The sequence below is a fragment of the Littorina saxatilis genome, linkage group LG12, assembly GCF_037325665.1.
Source record: "Littorina saxatilis isolate snail1 linkage group LG12, US_GU_Lsax_2.0, whole genome shotgun sequence".
In the NCBI taxonomy this organism is placed as follows: Eukaryota; Metazoa; Mollusca; class Gastropoda; order Littorinimorpha; family Littorinidae; genus Littorina; species Littorina saxatilis.
Window position 1 is genome coordinate 28,676,266 of NC_090256.1, and position 22,272 is coordinate 28,698,537.

The following is a 22,272-nucleotide window of genomic DNA, read 5'->3' on the forward strand; positions in this document are numbered from 1 at the left end:
CAATCGGTGACCCGGGGTCAAGACTATCGTGCTCTTTTTTTGTGTGAGACGTGAAAAGTCCAATAATGAATGCTGCTGTTTACAGCGAGTTGGACACAGGTAGACGTTTGCCTGTTTTTGTCCGTTATTTTTGTATGCAAACAAAAGGGTTTTATCACGATGCAGCATATTTTATGATGGTATAATTAACCTTACGTTATTGTTTGCAATCAAAGTAGCTTTCCCACGGAAACAAGTACGTTTTTGACATGCTGAAGAGTGTACTCGAGTTCTGCTATTGGATAGTGACTGTAATTTGTAAATTGTAAAGTTGTAATTATGTTGCAACATTTGTTTCCGCTTGATTTTCTTCAGGTGTTGGCCAGGGCAAGTCAGTCGTTGAACCGTGTAGTGTGTGAATGATAATGCTTTTTGTTGTGCGGCCTTCCTTTTAGCTTTCTATACAGTACAAATGTACACACATGGTTTGCAGAAGCACAAATGTGGTGCACTGATCTTGTTTTTATTACATGAATTGCATCACTGAATTTTTTTTCTTTCGTTATTTCTTCATCGCCTATCATACACTGACTTGGTAATGAGGACTCTAAAAATAATATGACATTGATATAGGCTACCAGTACCACTGAACTTTTGCTTTTTGAATGGTTTTAATATAGTTCGAAAATCTGTCAGATTTGTATGTTTATCAAGTTATGTTTCTCCTTTCGATAGGTGCTGATGAAAACACAACTTAAAAATTGCTGTTTACAAACTACAAGTTTAGAAGAATCATCAGGGCAGTGAAGTGAAGAGAGTGTTCAATGATGAACACGGATATGGACACAGCTGCCCGGTTCATCACATCCCTCACCAAGGCTCTTCAAGCGGTCATCCATGGTTCTCTGGACTTCAGCAAACACATTGAGGTCGGAGGCTACCTTTATGTGCGGGTTGACAACTCTGAACGGGTTGACTATGTCCTGAGCGAAAAGTTGCAAAAGAGTGATGTAAATTCAATGACGTTCTTGAGCAACAGCTTTCATGCTTTGCCTCCAGAAGATGTCCAGCAAAACCGATCTTCCAAAGAACAAAACAGTGAATCTGCACATATTACTGTTGAGCCAATGACAAGGTCCACAATTGATGAAAAACCTCGGTCTAGATCATCGGAAATAGAAGGTTCAGTTTTACCTCATTCCAGCTCCAAATCTCCACAACACACCTCAGGTTCTAGCAGCCTAAGAAGAAATGCAGATCATTTTCATCGGCCACATAGTGTTGCAGACAGGGAAGGCTTGAAGATAGCACGTGACAATTTGAAATGGCCAGTATCCATTGGCAATAGTTCTACGCTTAATAACCCTGAAACACCCAGGTCTAGCAACAGGACTCAGTCTCTGACTGACTTTCAGACAGCATTCCGTAGCCCACCGCCAGCTTTCAACAGCCAGTCTCAGCAGTCTTCTACCTCATCACTCACGCCAAGCTTTTCTCATAATCAGAATGGCAGCAGTTCTAGAAATGCATCCAGCCATCCCTTACGCCATCATCATCAACAGCAGCAGCAGAACAAAGCAGGCATCTTGCCAGATGCTAGTGAGATGGAAGTGGTTCACATAAAAACTGAAGACGAAGATGACGTTTTCAACATTCCTCTTCAGTGCCAGCAAGGGGGGTCAGAAACTGGTAAGTTCATTTCAAAACAGTCTGGTCACTAGCTATGTCCTGCTTTTTTTTTTTGTTTACCGCTGCATTTGTGCATTAAAAAGTGCGGCTTTACAGTAAAATGTTTCCAGTTCTTATAAATATTTTCCACACCCTAATAATAGTAATAAAAACTAATACATGTTAACTTCATTTTAACAAGTTAAACTCATATGGCCCTCCTTCCTTGCTCCTCTCTTGCAGTGCCCTTAGTTTGAAATTGTCATCGGAAAGGTTGACTGACTTTACACATTACATATAATTTCCTAACTTCTAATATTATTCTGAGAGCAGATCTACTTTCAGACTGCTTTTGAAATTAATTTATTCATGTATCTTACTCTTAGCTCTTTGATCCTTTTTTGCCAGCTGTCAATTTTACTCCTAATAATCTAATTTTCTAATTACTAGAAAGTTTACATTGTTTGTTTGTTCTAAGCAGGCTGCATGCAAGCTTAAAGTAAATGATTTGTCTGCAATGACTGTGCTTGTCCTAGGTCCAGAATATTTGTTGTTATTGTTTGTTTTCTTATGTTTTATGAAAGAGGAAAAAAAAGTTGCAGAACAAGAGTAGTGCAAATCTACACTACGTATCAACTGGTCCTAATGGCAGCATTAAAACTTTGCTTTCACTTATGTGCTGAATTGTAAGTCCTCATGGAAAAGAAGGAATGATTTTTATTCTGTCCACAAAAAGCTCAATTTTTCTTTGGCTTTGTAAACGCAACTGGTGGAAATGTGAACTGTCATTCCTTCTTTTCCAGATGCACTTGCAACACAAGGGAAAGCACCCTGGTTAGCAATGGGTGGGCAGCAGCCGTTCTACTTTCCGTATCCTCGCTTAGCACGCTCACAGAGCTGGGACAGACGAATGGGCATGGCAGGCTCCAACTCCAAGTTTCCTTATTTCTCAGGGGAGAGAGATGCTGACAATTTATCCTTGTCTTGTAAAGTCTGCGGCAAAACTTACAGGTCTCGACAAGGTCTGCTTTTCCATGAGCGCGCCAAACACCAAAATGTTTATAATGTGTACTGTCCTGTGTGCGGCAAAGGCTTCCAGCAAACAACACACATGTACGGCCACATGGCTACCCACACCAATGTCAAGAACTTCCATTGCCAGGCATGCGGCGCCAAGTATGCCCACAAGACTTCTCTGCAGCAGCATATTCGTAGTGGTTCTTGTCGGGCATCACATATGGGCAACCAGGCAGGCCTGGACCTTTCTTCCTCGCAGATTCTGAGGGAGTTTGCACCATTTAATGTTAGTGAAACTCCACCTAGAGCTAGTCCAAGTCACAGCCAAAGCCAGAGCCCTCAGGAGTCAGATTTGAGCCAGAGTCAGCCAGAGGCAGATTTGACCTTGAGTCAAGGGCGGTCATTAAGTTTTAGCCACACAGACCTGTCTAGTAGTGAATGCGGTAGTACTTCTTTCAGTGGCGAAGAGAACCCAGAAAGACTCTCAGATCAGAATGTAAGAAGGGATCATGATATGGGAATGAACTTGACATTGTCGGGAGCAGTTAATAGGACTGCTCCTACTCCTAGCATGAAAAATGAAGACCAGGTAGTAAGTCTCAATATGACACATGGGAACAGAGAAGCTGAACTGAATATGACAGGTACGAGTCATACAGAATGCCACAACATAGGGGCAGACTTGAGCAAAGACGCCCATAGTGGAATTAACACACCTAAAAGAATCAGCGAGGATGCCGACAGACATGATTCTATATACAGGCAGGACTCTGATCTCACCGAAACTGTGTCGCTGTCTTTTACTGCTGATGATGATTAAATTGGATCAGCTCTGCAGACTGACAATGTGTGTGTGTGCATGGAATTTTGCAATACAGTACAATGTACATGTATGTAAATATATTGAGATATATAAGCAGCTGAACAACCTCAAGAGGTCTCACCAGAAGATCAAAATCCAGAATTATTCGTACAGAGTATGAGGTATTTTTGCCTGTTTCTGATGGATGTTATCATATTTTAATGTTTGCATCAGTTTTGAAATTTGTGGGTCAGAAGTAAACAACTGTGCAACCCTTGATCATTGGTCAGAAACAGTGTGGGTGATATACATGTATAGATTACAACACGAGTGGTTTTTTATATGGCTTGTTTTTCAGTCAGGAAAAAAATCACTAGTGTTGTAACCTGTATATTCCATGCGTACACCAAAGACAACGTGGAACACAACAAAGCACTGTAGTTGTCTGTGGTGTGTAAAATAGGTGAGCCAGCGAGGTGTGTTCCTTTTCACTACCCCATGCTAAAGCCACGTCGCTGATGAAATGAAGTGCAAACAAGTGCATCCGTAAATTTGTGTTAAATCTACATTCAAACCACTGTTCGATTTGCTTTTGAATGCATTTTAGTTTCAAGATAGTAAAGAAAGCACACACAATGAAAGTTTTCATTGAATCAAAGACAGTTTCGATTTAGGTTCGGAGTCGGTCCAAGGTCACAGTTCCAGGCTTACGGTTGGCAAAACCAGTTTGGCTGACTCGGATTCCAATTCTAGTTTAATTTTTGTGTTGGAGTGTAGAATTACTAAAAGAAACTAACATTTTACTGAATAACTTTCTTTAGATTTAACCAGTCATTTCATGTACGTGAAATATCTCTGAGTTAATTTGTCTGATCGTGCTTGCGTTGATCAACCCATACTGGTAGTGGCAATTCTTTTTAAAATGCACGTTTGCTGAGCTCTTGGATACCTTCATATAACCATGAACTTACTGCAGTGTAAAGCAAAACAGTTGGACATGCTCGAAAAATGGATGAAACAGCCTGTGCTGGATGACGAAACGAACCGACCAGCGAAAAAGGTACACTGACGCAGTGCATCTTTGCTTGTTGAACACACAGAGAGACACGAACACACACAGACACCCACCCGTATGCAAACACACACACACACACGCGCGCGTGCGCGCGAGTGAATTGCTTAGGTTGGATGTCAAATTAAAAAGGTCTGAAACAATAACAATAATAATAACAATAACAGCACTTTATTGTCCATTAAAATATTACATAAAAATGGAAATTTTTCTTCGGCACACCCTGTCTGCCTGTAAACGATTATAACAACAATTGTATAGGACGACACACATAAAACATAAAACATAAAAGGGATACAATCAAATATGATATTGCACTATGTAAATTTACCCTCTCATATCACAGGAGTTGGGTTTCACAGCCGAGTAATCACATTACAAATATTTCCCACACACCTTCACATGTACACATTGTTTGTTTTTTCCCAGCCGACCAGCCTCTACGTGATGCGAGAAGAATTTAAAATGGTGACTGCAGAAGGCAGGAATGACTTTTTAAACTGGTTTTTGCGTGCCAAAGGGACCTTATAACGTTTACCTGAAGGGAGAATTTCGAAACAGGGGTTGAGAGGATGGATCGGATCACGGACAATTTTGAGAGCTTTCCGCTTAATGGCAGCTTCGTAGAGACTGGTCAGCTGTCGTTGGGGTTGCCCAACAAGCTTGCTAGCCGTCGCAACAATGCGGTGGAGTTTAGCTTTGTTTTTAACATTTGTGGTACCATACCATGTCACAATGTTAAAAGTCAGTATGCTTTCAATCAAACAACTTATTTGTTTAATTGTTTAACTTTGCAGAAGGTAGTCTCAGTATTCTGGCTGCAGATCTAAAGTCTAATCAAGCTTCAAGGTAATCGGTCAGTGATAATAGGGTTCTTCTCCTTTGCCTTTGGGTAACACCGACAATGCCCGACAATGCCCGTGCCATTGAACGCTCAGAAATAGCTTGCACACACACATACCCTCTCTCACACACACACACACACACACCTTTTTGGGGGTTGGGGAATCTTTGTTGAATAATGTTACTCTGTGTGCTGGTGACTGTAGCTGTGGAGCTTGCTTGTGTGGCAAAGATATTGATGTTGATGCTGTAGTTAGATATTGGGAATGGAAGTGCTTGCTGCAGACTTCTTGAGTTCTGCACTGAGGCTGTTGCTATTGATGGGTGAATCATGACTGAATGTTTGCACCATGTTGTTTGTTTACATGGTACAATCATTGTTTAATTGAGTGTCACTGAATTTACCTAAGGTTGCAATGTAGATTTAGAATCAGTGCTGTTGACATTTGTGTGAGTGCGTTTTAACTGCAGACGCTGCTCGCTACACAAGGAAAGCTAATTTACCTTGTAATTGTTATGGTTTTGTCTGTCGATCAACGTGCTTCTGTTCAAACTGAACTTTGTGTTTCGTAAGGTTAGATGAAACTATGCTTGGAGAACTCGACCTGCTGTGGAGTGAGTTGTTTCCACTTCATTTTCAGTCTTGCATAGTGTTTCATTGAGTCACCTTGTGTCAGTGCAACGTGCCATTTAATTTTTTGTTTTGTTAGATCAGTGTGCATTTTTAGATCAGTGGTGCAGTGTTCGTGGAAGGGAGGTTACTCTAGCTTCACCTCCAATCAGAACAGCTGGGTTCGTTTGCTGTCACTATCAGTTGATTCTTCGCTTTTGTTCTTTTTGACTCGACCTGCACCCAAAGTGAAAAGATAAACGCTTTGTTTATTGAATCGCATACCTCGGATACGTATCATGGTTTTGTCTTCTGTTAATGTTGTGTTTTCTTTTGTTTAGCCATGTGAGCAATGCTCTTCAATCCACTGAAACATGTTCGGTGCAGGGTCAAGAGTAGGCAGAAGTATAGTTCCTCGGCCAAACGGAATCGGTACTATGATGTATTTTTTTGAGCCCATTATGTATTTATTGAAGCCGAAAAATACAACATATATATACCCATAGTGGTATTACAGAGACAAAGAAGCAGCTCATGGGATATATATATATATATATATACTAGATCTTCGCCGGGAAGAAGTAGAGCCGAATACCAGGCTGCGCCTGAGACCCGGCTTTGCCGGGTGTACGCCGGCTTTGCCGGCGCACGAAGGAAAGGAGATAAACGTGCAAAACACTGGAGACCTTCTAAAAATAGTAACGTGCAGTGACCTTCTAAAAATAGTAACGTAGTAATGGGAATATGGATTGACGCCACACGGAGGAAGGGAGATAATCGCGGCTGAAAACACTGGAGAAGATAAGGAAGAGTTACAGGTAGTGGATCCCGACAAAAACAAAACAAATCGGTTCAGCGCGCACAGCGCTGCGCGCTGAGAGCACGTGTTGAAATATCTCATCGATGAGGTTGTGTCCGGGGTGTAGCTGAATACGGTGTCCAAATTTGAAAAAGATCCACCGAGAACTTTGGCCGTGCATCGCGAACAGACAGACAGACAGACACTAGTCGTATATATATATAAGATATACAGAATTCAAGAAACTCTTTTTCCTCTGCACAAAAAACTCTTTTTCTCTCTTTTTTTCTGTGCACCTTGAAGAAGGCCTGCGGGCCGAAAATTTGGATTTAAAAAGATGCGACATTCTGGCTTGGTTTTGGACTTTTTATTGTGTTGTTTATATATATAAAATGATGCAAATCCCTTGTTAATTACGTTAGGGTGCAGTTAGTGAGTTACCCACCTGCCTGGATTGACAGTGGTTATCTTGACCAGAACTGCAGTGTAATCTAGCTGAGCATGTCGAATGAAAGCACTGCAGTTCCATGAAATTTGTTGACGCTTTTCACTTATTTTTTCTTTTCAAAAGCAATACGAAGACAGGACTTTTCAGCTGGAGTCCACAAGTGTCCCTCTTGGTCTTTTGTATGGCTTTTTTTTTGTTTTGTTTTTTTTGTTTGTTTTTAATCCCTCGGTAAGCATTTGATATACCAGTTAAAATCCAAGAATTTGAAATACATTGTATCTGTTTTGTAAAGGTGGAAAGCAGAAACAAGTGTTTCACCCCCCGCGGGTTAGGGGGAAGAATTTACCCGATGCTTCCCAGCATGTCGTAAGAGGCGACTAACGGATTCTGTTTCTCCTTTTACCCTTGTTAAGTGTTTCTTGTATAGAATATAGTCAATTTTTGTAAAGATTTTAGTCAAGCAGTATGTAGGGATATAGCTCAGTTGGTAGCGCGCTGGATTTGTATTCAGTTGGCCGCTGTCAGCGTGAGTTCGATCCCAGGTTCGGCGGAAATTTATTTCACAGAGTCAACTTTGTGTGCAGACTCTCTTCGGTGTCCGAATCTCCCCCCGTGTACACTACATTGGGTGTGCACGTTAAAGATCCCACGATTGACAAAAGGGTCTTTCCTGGCAAAATTGCTTAGGCACAGTTAATAATTGTCTACCTATACCCGTGTGACTTGGAATAATAGGCCGTGAAAGGTAAATATGCGCCGAAATGGCTGCAATCTACTGGCCGTATAAAATTTCATCTCACACGGCATCACTGCAGAGCGCCTAGAACTGTACCCACGGAATATGCGCGATATAAGACTCATTGATTGATTGATTGATTGTACTGGAAACTTGCATTCTCCCAGTAAGGTAATATCAGACCTGTTTACCAGTACGATTTGGGCGTATTTTGTACGCCAAATTATTATCGGTACGCAAATACGCGACACACGCACAAAATACGCCTAAGAAAAAGTCTAGAATACGTTTTCCGGTGTTGGTGTGCTGATTACGGAATGGTACAACTGATACCGGTTTCGGTCGAAGGGAGATAACCATGACAGCGAGTCTTCAGCTGTGGAAACCTTGTTCAGTTGTAACTTGTTGGCACGTGCGATCGTCTGGACAATCGTGGCAAAATGAAGCGGAAAAATGTGCCCGTTTTGGATGACTGTTCTAAGTCTAAACAGCAGAAGCAGCAGATTTTCTTGGAGAAATATAAGAAAAAGCCTGGAATTGTGGAGTCTACTATGGGAAAAAGTCATGCACACTGCAAGTATTGTAAATCAGATTTCTCCGTTGCCCATGCTGGGAAATATGACATTGAACGACACTGCAGTTCCAAAACTCACCTGGACAAGGTTGCTGCAAAGAAATCCGCTGAAAGTTGCCAAGGAATTATGAAGTTCATTCCCGCAAAGCAAATCCTGCCAGAAGAAAAGGCTGTAGTCCGCGCTGAAGCAATGTCAACCGCGGATGTTATTTCACAAACTTCATCTTTTCATTATCAATCTGTTTGGAAGACACTGGTTATAATGCTATAAACTGACAGGTAAATAAAATTGTTTTATTCCTGTTGTATTGGAAGGAGTTAAATTCTGAAGGTGTTCACAAGACATGCTATTCTTACACAAACACGTTTGCACCCACGCGTACATTTTCCCTAGCCCATATGGCTTTGCTTGCAAAGTACACCAACTTTTTGAAAAATACACTCAACTTTTTGGGAAAGTACTCTTGCCTCGGGTTTAGGGTAAACAGGTCTGTAATATATTGTACTACGTTGCAAGCCCCTGGAGCAAGTTTTTGATTAGTGCTTTTGTGAACAAGAAACAATTGACAAGTGGCTCTATCCCATCTCCCCCCATTCCCCGTCGCGATATAACCTTTGTGGTTGAAAACGACGTTAAACACCAAATAAAGAAAGAACAAGTGTTTCACATGCAATTCTTCGCTGATGATGAATTTGTTGATCTTGAAGTGATACTGCAATGTATTATCAGATCTTGCACTGTTCACTTTTGTTGTACACAGTACCCTGAACATGGTGTACTCTGTGCTCCATTTTCTTAAGGAATCTGAAAGTGATTGACCAGTTTGGGTCAGCATTTTTTCGGTAGATGATTCAGCATCTAATTTTTAGTCTCATTTTCTGTAGGAGTGTCGTTTTTTGCTCTGACAGTATTTAAGCATTAAACGTTTTATACAACACGCTGACAGTAACAGTAGCATGTGTATAGGTGGTAGTTGTATTTAAAGTACATGTACATGCCTTGTATAATGTAACAGTAATGAAATACTCTCTTCTGACTTCTATTTATGCAATTTGAGTACTTAATAGTGTAGTTGCAGGTATTTATAAATGTGTATATATATATATAAATATATATATAAATGTATACATACAACAAATCCCGCGTTAGGGCGACATTGTGTCACCCAAAGGGATATTACGTTCTTTCCGTCCTCTATAGGCGACGAAATAGGTCAAACTTTTCTGCATTTTTTAGTGGAAAATGCTATATATATATATATATATGAATGTATACATACAACATGTAGATATTATACAAATATACAGGTGTGCTCATAATCTACCTCTGAAATATGTATATGAATTGTTTATGATTTTAGGTTGGTTGAGAAGGGAGCAAGGAGAATTGTTTACCGTATTTGACGGATTACAAGACGCACCGTTTTATAAGCCGCACCCCCGACTTTTAACAAAAAAATTGGGACGAGCCACGTATAGGCCGCGTCACTATATTAGCCGCCGCCGAAAAAAATATAATCAGATCGTGTCAATCAATCAAAACAACCAGGCAAACGAAAGTACGGTATTTGGCGAAATCGGCTCCGAGAATAAACAAGTGAAACAAAGAAGAAAAGTGAAAAAGTTTGAAGAAAAATATCACACACACAATTTGTAACCAACACACACATGTAGTCCCGCCCAGAATAAGCTTTTTTGGGATGATTTACGACTTTTGCGCACATTTCGAGCAGACGAAAACACAACATGGCGGCTCTCGCTCCTCCAACTATCGCGAGACACAAAAAAACGAAATCTCGCGCGCGCAAGATCCTGATACATCCTGTGTTTCTCTGTACGCTATCTTGTCACGAAGACTTGTTGACAAACGAAGATTCGCGAAAGGAAGAGAAAAGCGCCGCGTCTTGAGTAGAGAGCTAATAAAGTACCGGTAATCGCTAATCGAGCGAAATGAAAATCCGCGGCGACTTCCATTAGGTGACTGCTATTTAAGTTTAGGTTACGTTTTAGCCGCATCTTTTTATAAGCCGCAATGCGAATTTTTTTTTTTTAAAGTCGCGGCTTGTAGTCCGTCAAATACGGTAATCTATTTCACTTTTTTAACACCATGTGTACATTACAATTGTGCAGTTATGTATTAAGGTGTTTTTGTATGCTTAAGGGGACTACATGTACTTTAGCATGAAAGTAGGGTATGTGTATCATGTGGTTTGCTTGAAGGGGGCACTGAAAGGCATGACTTTGTTGTAGGTGCAGACAGCAAAAGCGACATCCTGCAGTCTCAAACAGACCCTCTGCCACCAGTTTCTTTTCCCAACATTTTCCAGCCTACCTTACCACCCAGCACCTCGGCTGCAGGATCTCATCTGGGGTGGCTTGATATCCACCTCCCTCCCCTCCCCACTCAGCCAGACAGCAGCCAACAAGGATTGTTCCAGACAATGGTGGCGTCTCAGAGTTCTGCCAGTTCTAGTTTTACTCCCATCCCATGTCAGTCCCCAGCCCAGAGCAACCCTCAATGGCCAATATCTGTGGGGTCAACGTCAGTCCAGAGCCGCTATTCCAGAGTGTCTGGCAGCCTGTGTGGTCGTGTCAGTATGTCTCGGCAAGGCTGTGGGGGAGAATTTGCTTGTGGGAAGTGTGGAAAATTGTTTCTGAACAAGCTGAGTCTGAACCAGCACATGAAGAGCCACGGTGAGCGCAAGTTTGCATGTGAGGTGTGTGGTCAGCGCTTTCTCTACAAGCATCACCTGCCCAGACATCAGCTGGCCGTGCATGGGGCTGTGACATACAACAGTGCTTATGGTGCTGTTGGTGGTAGTGGTGAGCAACCTCCTCTTCCCCCTGCTGCTGCTGATGTTCCTCCACCTGTAGATTCTCTGGAAGGACTACATGTGGTGTTTGAGAATCCATCCTAGCTCTATTTGTCTGTGAGAATCCATCCTGTTGTCTGAGTAGAAGATTAAGATGTGCAGTGTCAATGCCTCACTCTCATCCTCCATGTCTCATCACATTTTATCTGTTTTCCTTTTTTCTGTTTTTGTTTGTTTTTTCTCATTTTTCTCTTCTGTCCTTTTAGAGCATGTTCTTCCTTTTTTGGGGGTATGTTTTCTGCTTTTAGTTCAAATCATTTTTGAATTATAGACATTTGTCTTAGCATCTAAAAATTTTATGAAGTGGCATCAGAGGAGAGGCGGTTCTGATATTCCATAGAATTTATTGTGTAAATCGTCTTTCCAAATTGTTCAAGGCAGGTTTATGTGCTGGAATCAGTCTGGTTCTAATTGCTCTCTCCTTCCCCCTTCATATCACAGGTCCTTTTTTTATTCAAATATTTTTGGAACGGATGACTGTATGTGAACAGAAAAGCAATTGTATGCTTACCTCTCCAAGTTTAAGATGTCGGAAGTACAAGGTGACCCCCCAAAAATGCCATCCATGGAAATGCTAATAAAGTCTGCATCTGTTCAAGGTATTACTTCATAATTGGTGTACATTAGCTTCAGCATATGCATGATTAGTTTACAAAGTTTCACGTTTGTATGTCAAATGGTCTGATTTTGGTGCTCTTTATGTGATGGGGTGGAAGGATGTGGATAAATTTGGTTGTTGACTCTTGATGTAGTAGTTGGGTGAATGTAGTCACCTAGTAGAAGTAAACCCCGAAGTTCAGGAGTACACCATGTGGGTGCCTCTTTAGTGTCTTGCACTGAACGAACATCACTTGCGCTCGTAATGGACTTTCACTCACATGTAGAGAATGATAGACAAGAGTTCACTGGCACAGACCGACGAATCACTTGATGCAACATGAAACTCTGGAAAACCATGTCTGTCGATTCACATTTCTCTTTATTTTCTATTCTTCTCTTCTCCTCACCAACCCAGCTCCCAGCCCGAAGGCCGGGAGGCCACACCAATAGTACAATGCAATTTACATCAGTATGTCTCCATGATAACAAAGTACAAAAACAAGTTCGTCCTCTCTCTCCGAGATAGTTCTCAGTTCTCTCCCAAAATCTCAAATGCTATCATGTACATACCCCCCGCGGGTTAGGGGGAAGAATTTACCCGATGCTCCCCAGCATGTCGTAAGAGGCGACTAACGGATTCTGTTTCTCCTTTTACCCTTGTTAAGTGTTTCTTGTATAGAATATAGTCAATTTTTGTAAAGATTTTAGTCAAGCAGTATGTAAGAAATGTTAAGTCCTTTGTACTGGAAACTTGCATTCTCCCAGTAAGGTCATATATTGTACTACGTTGCAAGCCCCTGGAGCAAATTTTTGATTAGTGCTTTTGTGAACAAGAATGTCGTAAGAGGCGACTAACGGATTCTGTTTCTCCTTTTACCCTTGTTAAGTGTTTCTTGTATAGAATATAGTCAATTTTTGTAAAGATTTTAGTCAAGCAGTATGTAAGAAATGTTAAGTCCTTTGTACTGGAAACTTGCATTCTCCCAGTAAGGTCATATATTGTACTACGTTGCAAGCCCCTGGAGCAAATTTTTGATTAGTGCTTTTGTGAACAAGAAACAATTGACAAGTGGCTCTATCCCCTCCCTTTCCCTGTCGCGATATAACCTTCGTGGTTGAAAACGACGTTAAACACCAAATAAAGAAAGAAAGAAAGAAATCATGTACATGGGGATGGGTGGCGTCAAAAGCCACCAATCAAGAGTTAGGCCATATGTCATTGATAAATTTTGAGCCCCACTTGCAAGAGTGACCAACGAGAACAGGTTTGTTTTTTAGTCAATTTTAGTTCAGTGACTATCTTCATAGTTGGTGTGCACGAACTTCAGTTTGTGCATGATCATTCCACAAAGTTTCCGGTCTGTAGGTCAAATGGTCCGATTTTTATCTTCTTTTTAAAATGTGTTCCAAATAACCCCTCCGGCATTGTTAATGACATGAACGCTTTTCTGAATGGGGATGGCCTTGAACCTGGTTGTAATCGATGTCTTCAGGTCACCAATGATCGATCTGGGCTATTTATGTATACTTGGACATTCAGATATTCCAAAACGTAAAACTAAAAGTCTAGAAGGTTTAAATCGGGTGAGAGTAGGTACTGTTCAGTGTCGGACCGGTTGAGTTGATTCCCGAATTTGGAAAACATTTTTGAAAGAGCACAATAGTTGGACCAATTGACCTACGAACTTGAAACGTTCTGAACTGATCATTCATATTCTGAAGTCAATGTACACTAAATATGAAGTCATTTGAAAAAACGCATTTTTATGGGTGGCATTTGGGTGGGGGGGTGGGGGTCACCCTGTACAATCAGCGTGAGGATTTGGAACTGTGTATATTGTTGCAATGCTATTGTTAAGGTCATTTCTAGTCTTTTGATTGAAATGCAACTAAGAAAATGATCACTTTTTAGTTCATTTTCTTTGCTATGTTCAGTTTTGACAACAACTTTAGAAGTACATGTATTTCATTGATAAATAAAATGTAACATTGAAGAAAAATGTTTTTTTCTAGTTTATGAGGAGAGATAGAAAGAGGTGTGTGTGTGTGAGTGTGTTTTCTTGATTATTATCATGAAACACAGACTGCCTATCATTAGCTTACATCAATATAAAACAAAATAATGTTGATGACGCTATGATCATGTGTGTTGCAATACTGAATAGTAGTGCAAGCTTGAAGCCGAGTGTCAAAACCAAGTTCTAGTGTGTGTCATGTTTTCAGTCAAGATTTCAAACACTTCCAACTGAGTGAACGACTTGAGGCTAACACTCTCAGTTCAACACTTACTGCAGTCAGACAATACTCTCACGGCCATATCAGAGCCGTGAAGAGATAAGCAAACAATTCACTTTTCACTGTCTGTCTATTTAAACATGTTAGCGCTAAAACCTGTGAGCAATAGACATTTTCCGGAAATAACTCTGTCAGGATTTTTAAGCGTTGTGGTGGAGTAAAAGCTCCTTTTGCTGATGCAAGCTTTTCAAAGCGAGGTGAAGCAAATAAGACGCTGCTGACAGACTTTAACCTGCGATCGCGACAGTTAACTAACTCTGATGTGTATGTCATGCTGTGTGCACTCGATGCGATACCCTTTTCTTTCAAAAATGTGCAAATCGTACTCGTAGCCACGATTCGCTGCTGATCACTGGCAGGGATCGCTAAGTACATGTGTTTTTCTAATCTCATGTGACTTTAAGCCAAACTCATGTGACCTCAGTCAAAACACGCGTTGTATGCCTTATGGAGACTACATGTACTTCTGCATGATAATACAACTACAATACATTTTATGGTATGCTAGAAGAAGGCACTAAAATGCATGACTTTGTTGTAGGTGCAGACAGCAAAACTGACATCCTGCAGTCACAAACAGAGCCTCTCCTGCCAGTTCCTTTTCCCAACATTTTCCAGTCACCCTTACCACCCAGCACCTCAGGGGAAGGATCTCATCTGGGGTGGCTTGACATCCACCTCCCTCCCCTCCCCACCCAGCCAGACAGCCACCAACAAGACTCGTTCCAGACAATGGTGGCGTCTCAGAGTTCTACTAGTTCTAGTTTTATTTCAATCCCGTGTCAGACCCCAGCCCAGAGTAACCCTCAATGGCCGAAACCTCTGGGGTCAACCTCGCTTCAGAGTCGCTATTACAGAGTGTCCTGCGACTTTTGCGGCCACATCAGTATGTCCCAGCCAGCCCACATCCGTCATATGGCTATCAGGCACGCTCGACGTGGAGACTTTGCCTGTGGGGAGTGCGGCAAAGTGTTTCAGACAAAGTTGTACCTCAACCAGCACATGAAGAGCCACGGTGAGCGCAAGTTTGCATGTGAGGTGTGTGGTCAGCGCTTTCTCTACAAGCATCACCTGCCCAGACATCAGCTGGCCGTGCATGGGGCTGTGACGTACAACAGTGCTTATGGTGCTGTTGGTGGTAGTGGTGAGCAACCTCCTCTTCCCCCTGCTGCTGCTGATGTTCCTCCACCTGTAGATTCTCTGGAAGGACTACCTGTTGTTTTTGAGAATCCATCCTAGCTCTTGTTGTCTGTGAGAATGCATCCTGTTGTCTGAGTACACTGTAAACTAAAGTGTTCCACTTTTGAACACACTTTTTGTAACCAGTATGTGAAATACATTGTAGTATATGATTCTACTATGTAGTACATGTACTAGCAAAAGCAGCACCCATGGAAAAACACTTCATAGTGTTAACTATGTGTGCTTCTTTTCCAGTAGAATTATACAGTTCGTCACACCATTTTAACAACTGATTACGAAAGGCGTGTTCAAAAGTGGAACACTTCAGTTTATAGTGTAGCTCTTGCAGCCTCTCTCTCTCTCTCTCTCTCTCTCTCTCTCTCTCTCTCTCTCTCTCTCTCTCTCTCTCTCCATGATTGTGCATCTCTGTCAACCTCTTTGTTTTTTACCTTTCTTGTTTTATTTTACCTTTTTTTTTTAAGCTGTACAGTACTGATTTTCAGATAGTGTAAGCACGGAAAACCATGATAAAAAATACAAACCAGATACATGTATATTTATTTTATTACCAATGTTCCAAAATCAAGAAAAATCCAAAACACTCTGCTAGCAGTCTAAAGTCATCAGTCTGGTCCTTTCTCTCTCTCTCTCTCTCTCTCTCTCTCTCTCTCTCTCTCTCTCTCTCTCTCTCTCTCTCTCTCTCTCTCTCTCTCTCTCTCTCTCTCTCTCTCTCTCTCTCTCTCTCTCTCTCTTTCCCCACCCCTTTCTCGCCATTTTTTTTTAGCTTAAATATTGTTTAAATAGAAGTAACTTGCTACTTTGTATGTTAAGAGGAAAGCTTTCTTATGATAACCTTTCCAATTTCATTGCGTCAAAGGCACATGTGCATGCGAATTTTTGTGACTGAATGTAAATGTATATGTATTGCAATACTGTTTTGTGGTAATTTCTAGTCTTTTAAGTGTCAATAATGAATAATGAATAATCGAATAATGAATATTTTTTAGTTCTTCTCATGTACCATGCTATGTGCATTTTTGGCAACGACTTTAGAAGTATTACATGCATTAAAATAAAATGTATCATTGAATCAGAAGTGTTTCTTTCTGGCTTATTATGAGGAGAGAGAGTGAGATAGAGATAGAGAGAGTGTGTGTGTGTGTGTTTTCTTAATAATTGTCATAAAAGACATATCCTACCATTAACTGAAATCAATATAAAACATAATGTTGATGACGCTATCATAATGTGTATTGCAGTATTTAAGGCATGATTGGATACTTGTATTCCTTAGTATTGAACTAAACTTGGCCAAAAAAGTATTGCAACAAATTTCGCACCCACATTAAAGCATTAATTCTCCTGTCATATCATTAAAAAAAACTTTCAGAATAATTCATCAACATACTGAAGATACTTTGATTGAAATTTTGGATCGTTACAGTTATTTGTTAAGATGTTATACAATGTTTCGAAAGAAGTTTTTAAACTCGCCATATGATTGTTCACTTGTGTCCAAAAAATTCATGACTTCGCACTTTAGACAAATGATTGATACACACACTGCAAATATGCGTATATGCACTGACGCAAATTTGCTAGGCTTGTAAACACGCTTCGCCCGACCGGGTTATCGGGTACATGACATAAACTCGAACAACAAAAGCTCGAACGACAAAATCTCGAACGACAAATGCTCGAATGGACAAAAGCTCGACGCGACATATGCTCGAACGACAAATGCTCGAATGGACAAATGCTCGACGCGACAAAAGCTCGACGCGACATATGCTCGAACGACAAATGCTCGAATGGACAAATGCTCGACGCGACAAAAGCTCGATGCGATAAAAGCTCGAATGGACATAAGCTCGACGCGACAAAAGATCGAACGTGTCTGTGTTATTGATGAATATTTTTGTTGTAATGGTGTGTGAGTGTGTGTGTGGAATCCAGCAGCGTGCTTACAACAACAACAACAACAACAACAACAACAACGTGATATCAAACACATTTAGTAACAATAACAACAACAACAACAACAACAACAACAACAACGTGATATCAAACAAATTTAGTCAATTTGTCGCTCGAAACTAGAACAACATCATCGTGACAGTTTCAGATATGACGTTATCAAAGTAGTTTTGACAGCATCATTCTACAGTCCGGTCGAGCTTCTGTCGTTCGAGCATATGTCGCGTCGAGCTTTTGTCGCGTCGAGCATTTGTCCGGTCAAGCTTCTGTCGTTCGAGCATATGTCGCGTCGAGCTTTTGTTGCGTCGAGCATTTGTCCATTCGAGCATTTGTCGTTCGAGCATATGTCGCGTCGAGCTTTTGTCGCGTCGAGCATTTGTCCATTTGAGCATTTGTCGTTCGAGATTTTGTCGTTCGAGCTTTTGTCGTTCGAGCTTATGTCGGACACCGGGGTTATCGACTACACACGGAAGACATCGTGGGGCCGTGCGGACCCATGCTTCTCAAAGAAGGAAAAATATGCATACCCTTCTGTAGACCCATGCTTTCCAAAGAAGCAAAAACGTGCATCCCCTTCCGTAGACGCCGTGGTTAAATTTCCGCGAGAAGTAATTAAATTAAATTATTAATTTAATTATTACCGTGCGGACTAAAGCTTCTCAAAAAAGGAAAAACGTGAATACCCTTCTGTAGACGTCGTGGGGCCGTGTGGACCCACATTGTTATGTATTAATTTTGCTCCACGCGACTTGCTTATTAACTCCAAAATTAAACAGATCGTAGAAAATGATGTTTAGAGCCAATACCTGAAGGTTTGTGACTTCTCTCCCTAGTTTTTATGTAAGTTCCTAGCTTCAGTTTGAAAAACATGGGTCCGCACGGCCCCACGATGTCTTCCGTGTGTAGTCTTCTTCTTCGGCGTTCCAGGATTTCTGGGCTCAGGTCAGACTTCAAGTTTTGTAGCTTGAATAAAGCTAGTGGTCAGGATCAGGGAGTCTTTGGTGCCCCAGAGTTGCTCCTGCAGTGTGGCACCTTGGGGCCAGCGATCTGTTCTGGCTTCCTGGTGGAGCGGGCAGGTCTGCAGGATGAAATTTGACCTTTGTTTTTTTAATTACTTCTCGCTGAAGTGTAATGATCTTTTAGGACATAGGAGCTTTTTAGGTGTCTGAGGTATTCTTAAAAGCTCATTAAAAAATTCCAACTGGTTTAAGAGATATTTGCAATTAAACGCCCTTCTGGGTCCACACGGACCCACGACGACCGGCGAAGGTTTTAAGGGATGATTCTGGTGCCACAGCGATGCCCAGCCAAATCTGACTGCAGCATGTTTTGAGAGGCACGCAGCGATAACAGCAGTCAGAGCGAAACAGCGTGAACGTTCCATTTTTATATTTGGTCAAGTTTTGACTAAATGTTTTAACATAGAGGGGGAATCGAGACGAGGGTTGCGGTGTGTGTGTGTGTGTGTGTGTGTGTGTGTGTGTGTGTGTGTGTGTAGAGCGATTCAGAGAAAACTGCTGGACCGATCTTCATGAAACTTTACATGAGAGTTCCTGGGAATGATATCCCCAGATGGGTTTTTTCCTTTTTTCGATAAATGTCTTTGATGACGTCATATCCGGCTTATTGTAAAAGTTGAGGCGGCACTGTCACATGTTTTTTCAATGAAATTGATTGAAACTTTGGCCAAGTAATCTTCGACGAAGGCCGGACTTTGGTATTGCATTTCAGCATGAAGGCTTAGAATTTAATTAATGAGTTTGGTCATTAAAAATCTGAAAATTGTAATTAAAATTATTTTTGTATTAAAAGATCCAAAAACAATTTCATCTGATTCTTCATCATTATCTCATTCCAAAAACATATATGTATGTTATATTTGGATTAAACACAAGCTCTGAACATTAAAAATATGAAAATTTTGATTAAAATTAAATTTCTAAAATCGATTTAAAAACAATTTTATCTGATTTCTTGTCAGTTCCTGATATGATATATTTGAATTAAAAACAAGCTCAGAAAGTTAAAAAGAACAGAGATACAGAAAAGCGTGCTATCCTGCTCACCGCAACCAAATGTTGTATTTTCGCCTTACGCGACTTGTTTCTCATGTGTTTGCATGACTCGCAAATTTACACCAGTGGTTACACGCAAATGAAACTTCAACAGTATCTGTATCAATCCTTTATCTGTGGACATGCAAAGTCATGCATTTTTTGGACATAAGTGAACAATCCTATGGATTGGATGGATTGGATTGGATTGGATAAGATTTACAGTCCAGTGAGGTTACCCTCATGGAAATTCGGGCTGCTTTCTCCCCGGGGAAAGCGAGCTGCCATACATACGGCGCTACCCATATTTTTTTTTCCTGCATGCGTGTATTCATGTTTCCTGAGACTTAATGCCGTGTGAGATGGAATTTTTTTTACTTTATTCCAAGTCCCACGGGTATTTGATGGACATTTTTATCTATGCCTATACAATTTTGCCAGGAAAGACCCTTTTGTCAATCGTGGGATCTTTAACGTGCACACCCCAATGTAGTGTACACGAAGGGACCTCGGTTTTTCGTCCCATCCGAAAGACTAGCACTTGAACCCACCACCTAGGTTAGGAAAGGGGGGAGAAAATTGCGGCCTGACCCAGGCCTGAACACGCAACCTCTCGCTTCCGAGCGCAAGTGCGTTACCACTCGGCCACCCAGTCCCTATGACGAGTTTAACAACTTTTTTTCGAAATATTGCGTCACATCAGAACAAATACTGTAACAATCCCAAATTGTGCTCGAAGTATCTTTAGTATGTTGGTAAATTATTCTGAAAGTTTCAAAGCAATCCATTGCTAAAGTACATAGCTTTTTGTTATGACACCCCTAAAAAAAAGTCCCGTTTTTGACCGCTCTTGCGATCGACACTTGCATCAGTAGGAATAGCATTGCATACACAATACGCAAGCTAGCTAAACAAATCAACCTGTTCAGGGTAGATAATTGATTTGACTTTCCTCTCGTATGTAAAAGTTGCAAAATTTTGCCTATTTTCAATTTTTTTCGATTTTTTAATTGGGCCGTTCCGTTTTTGTCTGGTCGATTTTGAGGGTACCCTTACTTGAGCGGCGGTCACATGATCCCTGTTAAAGAAATCTTTAATCCAATAGGTGATCCTGATGGTTACGTGAACGGCTTTAACTTGCATATGACGGTTTTTCAATTTTGAGGCAAAAACGTGTCTTTGAACTTCAAAAAAATTCAGAGCTTCACACAGTGCTCCGATTGTACTGAAATTCGGGTTAATGTCTTCTTCAAAATGTCCTTCGCAAACTGGTCAAGAGTTTTGCGTTATTTGTGTGTTTACCTTATACCTTTTAAGGTCAAATAGTAAGCGAGGGTGTCAAAAAATGGGTGTCTTTTGGTTAGAAGGCAAAATTTCAAATGTCTGTAGATCGTCAGAAAAAAATCGTTCATGAATGAAAAAATATTCAAAAAATTGTTTTTTAGAACACTAACCGATCTGTGAGCAGCTTTTTTAGTGTCCTTTTATACTTTATTTATGAAACGAAAATAAAAGAGCAAAAAATGCTGTCTTCGTTTTTTATGTCCGTCGTGTCACGTTTACTGAACGCGACTGAAAAACAATGACGGGTCCCTTTTTTCGTAATTTTAAATGTAACCAAGATCGCGTCCCTTTTGTCGCCTCCTTTCAGGAAAAAACCTATCGCCGCGTGGCCTTTACGTCTTATTTTATTGGTGTCCTGAAGTTGTCAAAGTGAGTATTAAAAATATTTTATGTCCATCGTGTCACGGGGTGTGTGATAGTGATTAAAACTTGAAATGTGCTCAAATCACATTCAATACATGGGACTTTGGGACACTTAACTATCTAGATTTGAAATTGCAATCAAATTTGGAACAGGGAGCATTCATAATTTTTTTGTTGAAATTTGTCCATCGTGTCACGGTCCATCGTGTCACGATCTCAGTCGTGACACGATGGACACAATTGTGACACAACGGACATATTCGTGTGTCTTGTTCGATGTAATTCAGTTATTTATGTATAGGCGATGAAATGGGCTAGCTATACACCTGACAATGTAAGCATGTAGATCTAGTGATACATACACTCTTCAAAAAAAGTTAAGGATCGGTTGAAAAAACGGATCTAATTATAAAAAATTGCCAAAAAATTAAACATCGACATAATAATCAAAAGATTAATGTGTTTGAATTAACAAATGAACAATGAGTCTTGACCTAGAATTTTGTTTGGCAGGCAGAGTTATTTCCCTTTGTGTGACTTCTCAAAAGTTTCTGCATTTTGGTAGAAAAAGGGTGGTTTTTTATAGCCCCATGAAGTTTGCGGAACGCATGCCAGGGCAAAAGGTTGTGATGCACGTGCTACAACAGGGTCCTGGCTATTAACATCGCTCACCACCTTTTATTTAAAGGTTGACACGCTGACACAATTATGCACAGTAGCAACATGCCCCCACGAAGAAAACTGAGCAATTTGGATAGAGTAAGGGCAATAGGATGGCTACAAGACAGTGTTGCTGCCAGGCAAGTGGCCCCAAGGCTTGCAGTGGCTCCCTCTGTCATCATTAGACTAAAACAGAGATTCCACGCAGCTGGAAGAGTGCAGGAGCGACAACGTTCTCGTCGGCCCAGAGTCACCACACAAAGAGAGGATCGCTTCATTCAGAGGCAGGCCATGCAACAAAGAATGGCTACGGCAAACAACATTAGGCAACGCCTACAAGCTACCACGGCAACACTGTTGTTAGTGGTCAGACGAT

The 22,272-nt window shown here is 40.9% G+C and overlaps 1 protein-coding gene across 3 annotated transcripts; it reads left to right on the top strand.

Moving 5' to 3' along the window:
- Window positions 1-43: 43 nt before the first annotated feature.
- On the top strand, window positions 44-16,908 carry LOC138981675 (zinc finger protein 768-like). Of its 3 annotated transcripts, none has more exons than XM_070354670.1 (3): window positions 44-99; window positions 715-1,668; window positions 14,858-16,908. In XM_070354670.1, the coding sequence occupies exons 2-3, from the start codon at window positions 804-806 to the stop codon at window positions 15,553-15,555; spliced, it is 1,563 nt and encodes a 520-aa protein (XP_070210771.1). In that variant the 5' UTR covers window positions 44-99; window positions 715-803; the 3' UTR covers window positions 15,556-16,908. The 3 variants fall into 3 exon arrangements, with proteins under 3 accessions (XP_070210771.1, XP_070210772.1, XP_070210770.1); XM_070354671.1 differs by lacking the exon at window positions 14,858-16,908 and adding an exon at window positions 10,799-14,021; XM_070354669.1 differs by lacking the exon at window positions 14,858-16,908 and adding an exon at window positions 2,451-4,675.
- The last annotated feature ends 5,364 nt before the right edge of the window (window positions 16,909-22,272 follow it).

Bases quoted from the DNA above. Each gene is read 5' to 3' on its own strand.
- LOC138981675 (XM_070354669.1), top strand. From the start codon at position 804: ATGATGAACACGGATATGGACACAGCTGCCCGGTTCATCACATCCCTC. The intron at 1,669-2,450 runs GTAAGTTCATTT...CTTCTTTTCCAG, and splicing joins GCAAGGGGGGTCAGAAACTG to ATGCACTTGCAACACAAGGG.